The 14,548-nt window shown below is 38.3% G+C and overlaps 1 protein-coding gene across 1 annotated transcript in view; it reads left to right on the top strand.

The window, feature by feature from the left end:
• Positions 1-14,548, top strand: part of CNTNAP5 (contactin associated protein family member 5) — a 903,219-nt gene that overhangs the window by 762,247 nt on the left and 126,424 nt on the right. The window contains exon 17 of the mRNA XM_033400123.2: positions 2,209-2,427. Coding sequence (XP_033256014.1) covers positions 2,209-2,427 — 219 coding nt within the window. The remainder of the gene's footprint in view (positions 1-2,208; positions 2,428-14,548) is intronic.

Genomic DNA, 14,548 nt, shown 5'->3' with positions numbered 1-14,548 from the left:
AACCTCAAGAGTTTTTACCTATGTTTTTAGAGAGAAATACACTTATGCTCAATATCTCAGTAATTGTTTATTTGGTCTCAAGATAAGCAGGGCTGCAAGGTAGCATTGGTGGCCTGATAAGAAACAGGCAATGGCTCAAAGGGCTAACTTCACTCTTATTTAATCTTTCAATTGTTGAATCTGATTTGCTCCCTTCAATTCTGTTTCCGTTAATGCATGGGTTTATGAGCCAAAGACAACTGACGTGGGTTGGTGAACCATGCCACAGTGATGATAATAATAACAATAGCTATCATTGTTGAGTACATCCTACACGCCAGGCACAGTTCTAAGAACATTGTCGGGATGAATTTATAAACAACCTGACAATTAGGTATTGTTTTTATTCCCATTTTACAAAGGATAAAAGTAAGAGGTGACAAGCTCGAAAACTTACCTCAGGTCATGGAGGGTGCCAGAGTCCAGGTCTCAAATCCCATTTGTAAAGCTTCTATCTTATTGCCTCTCTTTGCAGTCAGGGCTCACATTCACCAGGAAGGCGAGCAATTCAAACTCTCTGCTACTTGAAATTCTGCATATTGGGGGCTTCTTATACCAAGGCTGGCTTTCTGTTAGGGTTTAAAGCCTGAGAAAGGAGTGGTCCAGGGTGATGACTGACCTTTGGTATTGCTGAATATTCAGATCTGTTAGTTGATGACCTTGTCAAAGAAATACACATGTCCTATCTCGGGTGTAAAGGAGGGGGGCCATCACAAGGTGCTGATAAGGAAGGGAAGGTCTGGAATATGAAGGCTCCTCTTCCTGAGAGAGGACTGTCTTCCCCTCAACTTTAATTTATAATTTACCTCTCCACATCCTTCAGATTTAGAATTCTTACATAATAAAAGAAAATACAAGAAGGTATACTAAAATAGAGAAGAAAGATGGAGATTATACTTTTGGAGTCAGATTCTACTTACTCTCTAGGCAGCTTCAAGCAAATTATTTCTATTTCTCTGAACTTTCATTTTCTCACCCATAAAATGTGCATGAAAATGAGACCTTTCTCATAGAGTTGCTTTGAGGATTAAAATGAGATAATCTATGGGCAGTGCTCCTCAGAGTGCATTGTACTACTGTGCTGCTGCTACTTCTCTCTCTCTCTGTTAATGGTGATAACACCACTGTCACCATCCCCATCATCACCATGACCACCGCCATCACCACTATCACCACCATCACCATCGCCACCATCCTCACTACTACCATCACCACAATCACCATCACCATATCACCTTCACCACCATCAACATTATCACCACCATCAGCATCACCACCATCACCATCACCACCACTATCATCATCCCTATCACCATCACCACCATCATCACCACCACAACTATCACCATCATGACCACCACTATTATCTTCCTGTCATCATCATCATCAACATCATCATCATCACAGGTAACATTACCCCTGACTGGCTCTTTCCTGTCTTGTACGATAAGCAGATTGCTATAGAAGGGCAGAAAGGGTCATGGAAGGAGGCCTGCATGGCGAGTTGGGGGGATAGGGTTGTGTTTGTTCCCAGACACTGCCACTTGCAGTGATGCAGACAAGGCACTTAAAATTTCTGAGCCTCCTTTTAAAAAAAAAGTCATAGGAATAGCATGAATTCTTGTATCATATGTATTGATGAAATAACACATTTTAGAATAATAATATATATAATACACATAATAATGTTTTTATATATATATATATATATATATATATGAAATACATTATTATAACATGCATAATGAATAATACCAAGCACTGGACTTTCCAGGATGTGGTCTTCTCCTCGCAGGAGTGTAGCTGCTTAGCTAACCAAGTATCTATAGCTGTCCATGAGGACACAGTTGAAGTCAGAAGAGATCCAGAAAACCCAGAACCTTGGAGCAGGTGCATTTTGTCAGATCAGCATCAGTGACCCTGGTCCCTATCCTATTTCTTGAATTCTCACAATGAGAACCAACTGGGACAAAAAAAAGAGCTTGAGATTTAGTAGTTGGTAGTTATTACCATTAATGGTAGTTTTTATACTGAGGAGATTTCATCTGAAGTCCTCTCTACCTAGCTGTTGATGTACGATAGTTTTTATCATTCGTTCAGTGTATGCTTGTGCCCTAAATGCACTGACAACTCCCTTCATCTTTTTACCTGTTTCCTTTCTGGTTTCAGCTCCTTCCGAGATCACTTTTGCCATTGATGTTGGGAATGGCCCCATAGAGCTCATAGTCCAGTCCTCTTCTCCTCTGAATGACAACCAATGGCATTATGTCCGGGCCGAGAGGAACCTCAAGGAGACCTCACTCCAGGTGGACAACCTCCCAAGGATGACCAGGGAGACCTCAGAGGAGGGTCATTTCCGGTTACAGCTCAACAGCCAGCTGTTTGTAGGTAGGGGACATCTTAAGGTGCCCTGTGTGCTAAAAACCCTACAAAACCACTGTGGAACCAGGCCCAAGGAAAATTACTATTTTAATTTAGACCTGGGAAATGATTAAAATATTCCATAAGGCATTTATAATTATAAACGTAATTTCGCAGATTCTTCCTTACTAGATTTATTAGCTACAACAATGGAAGATTATGTCATCTCTTAGCAAAGTTTGAGGGGGTTTCAAACTCTATTTGTATTTTTTCTCCTTGTACATATTATATTCTCAGATGTCCGGGAACCTCTATTACTTTTCATCCCTATAATCAAAACCTACTCTTAGAAAAAAGGATGTATCAGCTATTTAAACCTTATTAGAAGTTGACTTTAAGTCAGTGGGCTACCATTCACCCTTCCTATTGATACCTGACTCCAGATAATTATTGATAACCATGTAATGAAATACATTACAGCATCTCCAAGGGATTTAGGGCATCAGTAATATGGTGGTGGAGGGAGCTATTTGTTTTTAAACTGCGAGCTTCTTTGATACTCCCTGAAATCAACGTCGCTTAGGCGGCTGCCTGATAACTTGCACAGAAAAGCAGCCCTGGTCCCTAAGCAGACGTCTCTCCACTGGTCATTTCCACCATGAGACTCAGAATCAACCTTTAGATAAGTTGTTCCTCTGAACTGGCTGCCACTGCTGGCAGTAGGGCCTGGGAAGGCTCAAACATCATTCACTGAATCATTCATTCATTCCATAAGCAGTCAGTGAGCACCTAAAACAAATCAGGCACCTCGTCAGATGGTGGGAATTGAAAGATGACTTGTGCAATGAAACTTCTTTTCAAAGAGCTCACTCTGTGTGTGTGTGTGTGTGTGTGTGTGTGTGCTGTGCGAGAGAGACAAAGAGGCAGAAAGAGAGAGGGAGAGAGAGTTTAGCCACACTAGTCCAGGTAGGAAACGTCTGCCTTATAGCTACAGTTTAGAAAGGATTTTTTGAAAGTAGGTTGAGCAGGGCTTATAAAGCTTTAAAAACAAATAGAGTTGTAAATGTTAGGGATATTGTATTATTAGCAAAACCAAGGCACTGCTCTTACATAAAACTTGAAACTCAGATGCTTAGAACAGTAGCATAAATTAGTTGTAAAATTTGCCAGTATACCCAGATTTACTTTTCTTTCCTTATGTATTTATTTTACCAATTCTCACACTACATAGCTTTACTGCTAGTAATGAAATGCCATCAGCAATCAATGGGTGTTTCTTACTTGCTTCTTTTAAGTTTGGGTTTGTGCAACTTTTAACTCTGAGGAAATCTGTCACTAAGACCATACCAGCTAAAAGAAAAGAAGTAAGAGAATCTGTAATCTCTCTTTCCAACAGGAATCATATTTCTTTCTTCATCTATCATGTTTTACCTATCCATCAGAAGCTCAGATATAAGTGATTAAAAATGATTTTATGATGAAAAAGTACTCAATTAACCTACATCAGTGATATGATTTAGTATTAAAATATTTTTTAAATTTATATTGATGTTTTCATTCTATTTAAACATCACATTTTATTGCTCTGAATAAGATTGCTAGTCATCAATATTTAATGTCTTTTTTGGTGTAATCAATTCAAGTAGTTTGCAATTTTCATAAATTATATTCCATGCCAAAGTTTAATTTATCTTCAGGCAGTACTGATGAATCTTTCTGGCTGAAAGGTGTATATAAAGATGGAATTTTTTTAATCCCTTCATGCAAATTTCATGTAGTTATGAAATTATCATATGTGAATGATCTGAATATGTGACAAACTTTGTGCAAGTCGAAAGGGAAAAGAGGCAGCTGTGTTTCCTTGCGGGTTTTTATCTCTAGATGTTTCTGTTAACTGATCACAAATGCAATGAGTAAGAGCATATCTAGGGGTTTGGAGAGATACCTTGCTCTAGCTGGAGCCAAGGTCAGCTGCAGCAAGAGCACCTGCTTCTGGTATGTTTCTTCCCAACAGGCTCCATCTCAGATGGTACTCTGATTTATTGAATTTGTCTTTATGTACTTGAAGAAGAAAAACATGCTGTTGGAGGCCATTTTAGTTTGTTGGTTTGAATTTTGTTGTTTAGTGTTCAACCTGTTTAGAAGTGTCAGGTGGCCAAAAAAATTGAAGTCCCAATATTTCCAGTTTGTATGATTCAGTGGTTTAAAAAAAAAGGCCTCTACTTAGCTAGAGCAGCCAAAATGACGAATTGCATTCTCTATCATTCAGAAAATTTGAGTCACTGGATTTTTATATTTGCTAGGCAGAAAAAGATATGATTGTGGTGTGCTGTTTAAAATTTTTTTTAATTAAAGTATATTTGATTTACAATGTTGTGTTAATTTCAGGTGTACAACAAAGGGATTCCGTATACGTATACATATACACATTCTTTCCCAGATTCTTTACCCACATAGGTTATTGAGTATAGTTTCCTGTGCTATACAGTAGGTCCTTGTTCATTATCTATTTTTACTGGGATAGATTGATTGTGACAGTACTTAAATATTAATTTGGATATGTCTGTCTAGATACCTTTTACCTCTGAAGGATCTTTCAGTCAAAACATAGCATCGTTCAAGTATGGTAATCACTGGCATTGCTGCTGTGCTTGTGAGTGCTTTCCGAGTAGCAGAAACAGGTTGAATTTTATAGAATGGATATATCTCTTAGCACTGCCCCTGTCATTGGAATGTGACAAGTTGAAGTGCTGATACCTGAGTCAATGCATGCTGGATTCCCAGAATCACTATTTTAACTTCAAGCTTTTATTTCCCTGATAGTTAGGGACAATTGCAACCATGCCATTTCACTGGTCGCATTTCTTGAATAGAGTAGGAGAAGCTTCATAACACAGAGCTTCTGAAATGTGCACTGCAAGCTTGGGGTAGTTTCAGCTTTAAAACTCTTGGCAGTATCATCCCTCGCTTTGCTCTTCCCTACTAGCTTTTCAAGTTAATATGAGGAAAAGGCAAGAGAAATCCAAGAACTAGCACTTATGGCTGAAAATGAAATGAAGAGATCTGGGTAAGAACTCCAGGTCAACTGCCAACAGGCCATGGGACCCTGGTAGAGAAATAACTAGTCTAAGTGGATTCATTGTCTTTATTATTTGCAGAATGAAATAGATGAGTCTGGTAACTGATCCCTTACAACTTGAGGATGTCCCATCTCCATCTGTATATTAAGCATGACAATCATCCTTACCCTCATGCCCATGTGGATGTCACAGCAAAGAAAGTATTTCTTTGTCCCCAAATCTGACACCCCATCTTTCCAAATATGTTGCAATTATAGAATGGACATTTTGTAAAGCTGTGAGCCTGTGAGTCTCATTTTTGTGTTGCTTTACTTTCTTCTTATCTTTTTGGCCTTTTATGGACCTTTTTCTTTATTTTTTCTTTTTTTTGGCTCAGCTGCTTTATTTGTGTCAAAAACTGAAGTAACTCCCACTTAGAACTCCTTGGGGGAAGTATTTCACTGACTTGGTAAATCATAAAGTTGAAGCGATTTCCCCCCTACCTACGGTGCTGCTCCTAATTCCACACTGGTTGGGAATTATTATTATTATTTTCAGGTGAAGCGTGTCAAAAGCGAGGTCAGCAGTGAAACCAGGAAAGGTGGGTCTCATTTGCTCTCTGCCCTGACGCTTCAGAAACTGCTAGTCTCTTTGTGGAATAGTCACTTATATTTACACTTGCGAGTGCCCCACAAGGATGGCTTTCCTGACACAGGCCAGCAGAGTTTTCTGTCTGGAAGATGTACTGTGTCTCAAAGCACAGGAGGAGATACACATCCTTTTCATGTTAAGGAAGAACTGGAAAATCACCTTTTAGCATATTTGTTACATAAAACCATTGCACATGGAGGATGTCAATGGTGAAACAAAAAGTAAAGAAATTGTCTTTTCAGCATCCTATACATTTCTGATGATAAGGTCTGATTTACCAACAAGTTTATTTTTTCAAAGTTAACTAATATGTCAAGTATACTTGAATCATCTTAGTAAAAAAATTAGCTTAGTAAAAAAATTAATACATGAGTTCTGATATTCCCCATAGTAGTTAAATAAGAGAACGTGTCCTGATTCGTTTAAGAAGTTTTAGGAGACCTCAGATCACTAGCGGGCAAGTCCCGTGAATGCTTTGCTTCCTTGTTATCTACCAAGTGGCAGTCACTCAACGCTTCTACAATGAAAAAAAAAAAAAAAAAAAAATGAGGAAGAGCCACCTGCTTCCTCATGCATTTTTTTTTCCCCCAACACCACTTCTGCTCCACAAACAGATTCTTAGAACTTGAAAGTGCTTTGAAGGAACACTGGTTCTTTTTATTTTCGGAGAAGTGAATGATTAAATGACCCCTTCCACAAAATTTTGTCTCATCTTGCAAATATTGAGAGTTGAGTACAATGAACCCATCCCAATAGCCCATGTTAGTATTTTCTGCCCCCTAATATTCCAAAACCCTTTTGGAAATGTTTATCTACAATCTCTTATGCTTTAATTGAAGCTCATTTCATCCTATACTGGCCGCATTAGATTGGTAATGTGACATTGAAGGAGAATGTACAATTTTCTTGTACAGTTTCACTTTTTTAAGTTTTAATTCTGCCTTTGACAAAACATATCTCAAAGCATACTATCTGTTTTTGAAGAAAGGTACAACATGGCATCATGTTCTCATGCAGCCCAGGGAGAAAAGCCCTGAGATTTGGACCTCACAAAAACTCAACCGTAGAAGCAGTTATTCTAGTTACTGTGGCACTGCCATTCATCAAAATCTGTAACTCAGTAAAGAAAGAAAACATTAAGACAGCACCGTTCATGTGGAGCTAGGGTGATAATTATAAAACGAAATTCAAGCCAGATATTTCTGGAAAATAAAACAGTACACTCTGGATGTTCAAGGACCCAAACTGAGGGAGGTGAGAAGTTGTTGTGTCTTTTCCAAAGCCAAGGCGCCATTGAGCTGATGTAACCAGGACAACCAGGGAAGCTCCAGTTTAGAAAAGAGTGGGCCCAGCCTGGCATACTGATGCTGCAACACTGCCGATAACCTGTTTCCATTTCTCCAAGGCTCTGGAGACAAAGCTGATGACTCAGAGGAGGAGGTGAGAAAGCCTTGGAGCAGAACAATGGTGGGGAAGAAGATGTAGTCAGAACTCTCTGAACATGTTATTGGTAGATTTACACTCTGTTCTCATTGTGTTACCAAGTTTCTTCTGATTTAGAGAGAAAAGGATTTGGCTTCAGAGACACTTGAGTTGGGGAAGGCAATTTTGTAGAAGAGGTGAGAGATGCCATGTTTTAATTCAGCTTCCTGCTTCACCATCCATGTCTCAGGCTGAAGGGTGAGGGTCGTCTCAGGCCCCTGTGTAGAGAGGCTTAGGAACGTGCGTAGACTAGGATGTGCTGCCCAGGACCACATTCAAGAAGGCCCTGCTGCTGGGAGTGCTCTTGGAAGACAGTCTCCCTCTGCCCCTTCAGCTACTGCATCTCTTCAGGACAAGGTCCCGTCCTTCCAGGGAGGTCCACAGACAATAATCACTTGAGTCCAGGGTACAAAGGCACAACCATTTTGGTCCAAAGAAGCATATCTCTGATGGACTTTTCTAGCTCCAGCACTCTCTGTGGGGCTGTTCTAGACTGTCAGACCTGCGCCAGAGCTCACTCCTTTGCCCACTTCTGCTTCCTGACTCTCTGGCTCAAAAGTGTGGTTCCCAATGGTTCCCCCTGAAAAACATCCTGCCCCTTTAACTTCATCTCACAGCCTGTTTGCTGGAGAACCCTACCTGAGGCACAATCACATGGATGTATTGTGCAGTACACACACACACACACACATTTTTTAATCAACGTAATTTTTTAAGATAAATTTCTTTTTCATTCCTCCCAAGAATTAACCATAAAAGAATGCCTCCTTTTCTCCCACTTTCTTCTCCAAAACACCCTTTAAATTCAATTGCTTCCTTAGAGTCGAGTTTGCATTTTTTGATTCACATTCTCTTGATGGTCCTGACTCTCAAACTAGGATGGGCAACCCCACCCTTGATCTACCTGGCAGACTCCTCTTCAATCATGTTTACAAAAGACTAAAAGTTCTGTAGATACCTTAGTATTTTATTATTATGTTATTACTAGCCCCAGTTATTGTGCACTGTGTGATTAAGGCCTTTCCATAAGTTTCATATTTTCTAATGATAAGTAACACCATTTTAACTGATCCTGGTAGTATGTGTTAAAATCTAATCTTCCAAAAGCTAAAATGAATTTCAGGTGAACAGAAAATAAACATGAGTCAAAGATTTTATGTCACTCTAATTAATGAGGAAGCCATTAAGATGTCACAATCAGTTCAGAGAGCATCTAAAAAGCTGGCATATGTACAGAGAATTTAACAACACGAAAGTTAGAATAAAGTTGTAGATTTAAATATAAACCGTTGCTCACCAGGCCATCTTCGGAGTTATCTGTTACGCTGGAAAGAAATTATCTGCATCTCCACTGGACAAATATCATCCACTTTTTGCTTTATTTCCAAGTTTCAGGTAATTTTTCTGAAAGGAGAGAGTTGCTTCCCACATTTGATGACGTATCCCTAGTCATATAGCAGCCATCACTTCCACAAAAAAAGCTGGAATAAGAAAGAACCCCAAAGTGATTACTGCACACATGCATCAGAAAGTCAGGACAATGTTAGTAGACTGGATTGTGAGAACTGTTAGCCATGAATTGCCACTGTTACTATCCCGTTAGTGAGTTGTAGGCTCCATTTGTATTTCAGGGTCTCCTGAGCTCAACCATAAAATCACTCTAGGGCAGGTGGGACTATTAGGGAAAATTCTTAAAGCTTATACGCTTTTACTTTATTGACGTATTTCCTTGAATGGGTCTGTGGTTCAGCTTCTGAGGGAATCTCTGTTCTCAGCAGGGCCTCCCTGGAGAAAACTAATTAGAGTGATTTCCATGGGCCCCAACTTCCAGGAAACCCTGAAGCTGCTGTCATCTGGGGAATGACTTGGCCTGGCAGCCAGCCTGGAAGAAGCAAGTAGCTTCTCTGCTGACTCTAGAAAAGACCTGGAGCTCCTATGATATTTCTTATCCAGTTGCTCTTGCAAGGAGGGTGACAGTGATTTACTCAGTGATTTTTCATCTTCAAAAACGGTGGCAGACGGAAGCAAAGTGAGGGATGACTGTGCTCTCATCTTTGCGAGTTGGGAGATGGGACTCATCTGGTCAAATTGGCTCCTGTCACTATTCCAGACTCTGTGATGAGGATTATGGCAGACTTTCCTACCACATCATCTTTTTTTTTTTTTTAAATCATTTGACAGAACATTTTTTTGTTTTTTAATTTTTATTTTATGATAGAGTGTAGTCGGTTTACAATGTTGTGTTAATTTCAGGTGTATGGCAAAGTGATTCAGCTATACATATAGATATATCCATTCTTTTTCAGATTCTTTTCCCCTATAGGTTATTACAGAGTATTGAGTAGAGTTCCCTGTGCTATAAAGTAGGTCCTTATTGTTTATCTATTTTATATATAGTAGTGTGTATATGTTAATCCCAACACCTAATTTATCCCTCCCCCTCACATTTCCCCTTTGGTAACCATAGGTTTGTTTCCTATGTCTGTAAGTCTGTTTCTGTTTTGTAAATAAGTTCATTTGTATCATTTTTCCAGATTCCACATATAAGTGATATCATATGATATATGTCTTTCTCTTTCTGGCTTACTTCACTTAGTATGATAATCTCTAGGTCCATCCATGTTGCTGCAAATGCCTGCCCCATCATCTTGATATTCTCTCAGGGGTATCTCCAAATGAGATGCAAAGCAATAATTCAGAGGCTTCTTTAGCAAGACAGTTGGACCACTACATCAGACACCTTGAACTGTGGTGGAACTAGTTCCCTACTGCTCCACAATTCTGTGGGCAACAGAAACAGGCCCAATTCAATTGCTTGCTTGTTTCCTTCGCCTCCCTCTGAATTGTAAATAATAACCAAATGGGGATTTCTATAGAACATCCATATAGTGCTCTGAATGGGCAAAATCTTGTGCCCTGCCACCATTCTGCTAAAAAGAAGGCAAATGTTTGTTTTTGGTCTGTAGTCTTGGGAAAAAAACAGTCTTTGCAGAAAACCCATACATACTCCAACCCACCCCACAGGCACAAACATGCTGATTCTGGGAAAAGTGTTTGCTAATATCCAAATACCACATATATTAATAAAGAATTGTTAGAGATATACATAATTCTATAACAAGGAGTTTCTTTTGAAACTTGAAATAATTTCTTAAATGCCTCTAAAATAGATAAGCAGGATTATGCATGATATACATAATAAATGAAAACATTTATTTTAAATTATACAGTCAGTACACAAATACATGTTTGCTGTAAAATTATTCAATAATAATCTTAGGGCTCTTCTTAGAGACGACCAATATTAGCCTAGTATGACACTTTCCAGGCATCAAAGTAGTTACATACATTTAACTACCCTTAGGAAACACCATACAATGTTATTATTTGTGGATATATTTACTTAATCAATATACTTCTGTGTATTATACCACAGCTTGCTTGCTGTATTTTTGTTTTCGTTTGCTTTTTTACTTAATGTATGCCATGGGAAACTTAGCATGTCAGTATAAATATCATATTATTTTAATCTGCTATATAATATTTTATCTAATATTTTTAGTTTTTGTGTCGTTGTTTTGTTTGTTGTCATTTTTATGTCTTTATTGCATGTGGAATTTGTTTAAGGTTTTGAGGTAGGATTGTAATTTTGTTTATTTCCCCAAATATTATTTGTCATCTCCATTTATTTCATGGTTCCTCTTTTACCTAGTTACTTGGACCTCCAGTATATATTATAAGGTTTAAAATCTCTCTGTGTAAAGAATGTATTTCTGAATTTCCCACTCTGTTTTATTTACATAGTTCTTTTCCAGGTGCTGTGCCAACATCATACTTACAGAACATATTTTTTTTTAATTTTTTCAATACTTTAATACTTTAATAATCATTAAGGTATACATAATCATAACTTTAGCAACTGTACATTTTGATGCTTATCAGAAATGAATTTTACATAACAAAAAGGAAGAAGCTGCCAGGACAGCACAATTGCAGTCTCTACCCCAGGCAGCAGACACTGGGTACAGAACATATTTCGATCTTGATTAGGACGATCCCTCCCCTCGACCCCACAAACACACCTGATTCCTTTTCTTAACACTCTGTTAACTATTATCTACCACCTTCTTTATGGATTTTAGAATTAGCTTTTCATGTTCTATGAAAATAATTTTTCTTGAATGTTACAAATTTTCTTGGGTTATTGACTGGGATTGTATTGCATTAAAGGAAATAATTATACATTGCTAAATTATATGGAAACACGTTCCATCTCTTTATTTATTCTTTATGAGCCAAGGTAAATTGTTATTACTTTCTTTTTTATAGCCATAGATCTTAAGTTAATTTCTAGATGTTTGGCTGCTTTTGTTGTTAAGTAGGATTTTTTTCTTGCTATCACATGGTCTAATTGGTTATTGTTGCTCTATAGGACCATTATTGATTTGGTATGTTGATATTTATACCATCCACATTCTTATACTTTAATTTTAATTGTAATAATTTGCCATTATTATTTTGGGGGGATATTATAGATATACAACTATATTATGTGTGCAAATAATGAAGTATTAGTAATGACTATGTATAAAGCCAAATTTAATATTTCTGGGTATAATCATCCCCCAGCTCCATTTGGAATATTTATTTTAAAATGTGGGTAAGGCCAATGATAATAATGCTTTAATGGCCCTCGATAAGTGTGGCTGAATTCTTCTTCAAAAGTTTTTCACAGCATTCATTTCTACCAAAAAAACGAGGGAACAATTTCAATCTGTTGTTAACTGATTCTAAATCATCAACAGACCCTTTTCCAGTTTTCTGAGGAGACTTGGTATTCTGTTTGGGTACCACAGTTTGTGGTAAGGGTTAAATCAGAAAATGCCTATGAAATGCAATGGGTAAAGGTGCTTGATAAGAAGTAAGCTCTTAGTTCAAATTGGCTCTTACTATCACTATTTTACTTTGTAGACATCCAGTTAGTGCCACCTGCATTTTTACATCGTGTGTGTTTATTGATTCCCGTATCTGGCAAAACATAACCAGATGCATGCCTTATCCTTAGGGAAATTATGTTTTGGAATTAAAGCCACCACTAGGATTTCCTTCTGATACCAAGATTCTGCCAGTTGAAGGGGCAGGATAAAAACAGAAGATAACTGTTGGTTAGTGCATTTGTTTTTATTCAGCATATACATGCTAAACCTGCTCCCACTTTAGAATTTGAAATCTAGATGGCAATACACCTGCACTTCACTCGACTCTTGACTTTAGGCAAAGTAGTTGATATAGAAAACAACTGCTCCAAATTCAAGAAGAGAGAGAGAATGACACCGCTTATTTTTGTGAAATGGGAGCCCAACCTGGCACATTCAACGTTGTTCCAAAAAAAGAGTTCAGCAAAGGAGTTTTGTTTGAGCATGTATGATCAAGACAGCAGGCACATATGGGAAAAACAGAGGCTCTTGTTCAAGGAGGGCCCAAGGAATTGAGATGTTTCTCTGGAAGCAATGAGCATTTGTCGAGCTGACACATGGAGGTTTTCTAAGACAGGTTTAGAATGATCATGGTAACATTTTTAAGAGTTGATTCATACTCAGTCCAAGGAATGAGCACACTTGATACCAAGGGCCAACAGAAGAGAGTCATACAAAATTGCTTCTAGCTAGGCTGGTGAACTAATGGTCTAAGAAGACAAATGCATATGTGTATATTACTAGGTGGGAGCAACCATGTAAGAGATGAGAAAAAGCAAGTAGAAGCAGCACTTAGTTGTAGTACTGACCCAAATTGTTACTGAAAGTGGAGTCTGGCTCCTCACCACTTGAAAGCCAGTACTCGAGAGGCAAGGTTGGTGGAAAGGAAAGTTTGCTTTATTTCAGAGACTGGCAACCGGGGGAGAGAGCGGACTCATGTCCAAAGTGACAATCAGTGGGCAAGAGCTTTTAAAGGGGAGTTTCAGGGTTTTATAGGCAGAGGGAGGGGCTACGTGCAGAAACAGCACAGTCAGCTCTGGCAGTCATCTTGAAATTGGTCATGCAGTGGTCTCATCAGTGTCATCTTGATTGTTTTGAGTACAGCTAATCTTCAGTTCCAGGATCTGTTTGTTCCTATTTCTTTGACACCAGTTTTCGGAATTGTGGCAGCTTATGTCATGGCTACAATCTGGGCATCATGTAGTTAACTTCTTCCACCTGGTGGGGGTTTCAGTATCTACAAAACATCTCACAGGATACGGCTCAGAATATTATCCATAGCCCTTGAAGAGGAACTAAAGGTCCTTGACTTTGTTTAATGACTAAACGATTATTATTTTGTCCTATTTGACTGTTTTTCTTCGCTTCTGCATTTTCTCACTTCTCTGATTAAATTTTTTCTTTGACTAAATTTTTCTACACACAAGAGGCAGGCAGAGAATATGAGGGCAGGCAGGACCATAGGATCTTGCTCCATTTCAAACTTGTCTAATCAAATATCTCATTTTAGGATTTTAGGGCTTTGAAGATATTCAGGCTTTGAAGGTCAAGAGATCCCAGTCAGACTTCTGGCTCTGCCACGTAAAATCAATTTGATTCTTGACTTTGGCCAAAACAATCTCTCTGACACTAAGTTTCCTCAACTATGTAATGTCAATAATATGAAGAATAACTTGTTTCCCACTGAGTATTGAATGAGTTAATTATAAAGTTTCTAGCATACAGCAAGTATGTTTAATTTGTTTTTAGAATTAGAAGCATTGTTTGGATTCTTAAACAGCTTGCAGATTAAGTACAAGACTCCCAAACATGACTCTCATCTGCTTTAAGGATAATGCTACATTTATTTTTGTTCCTCTTTCAATTTTATATTAAACTCTAGGCAAGAAGGAGATAAAAATATATTAGAGCATTAGCTGAAAGTCCAAATACCTGCAAGCGTCAGGAAAGCAGTCTAAATGAATGAAGTGGTCCTGGTGG

Source organism: Orcinus orca, chromosome 7 (genome assembly GCF_937001465.1).
Source record: "Orcinus orca chromosome 7, mOrcOrc1.1, whole genome shotgun sequence".
NCBI lineage: Eukaryota > Metazoa > Chordata > Mammalia > Artiodactyla > Delphinidae > Orcinus > Orcinus orca.
Note: the sequence above shows the minus strand (reverse complement) of the source record. Positions and strands in the feature narration are given on the sequence as shown.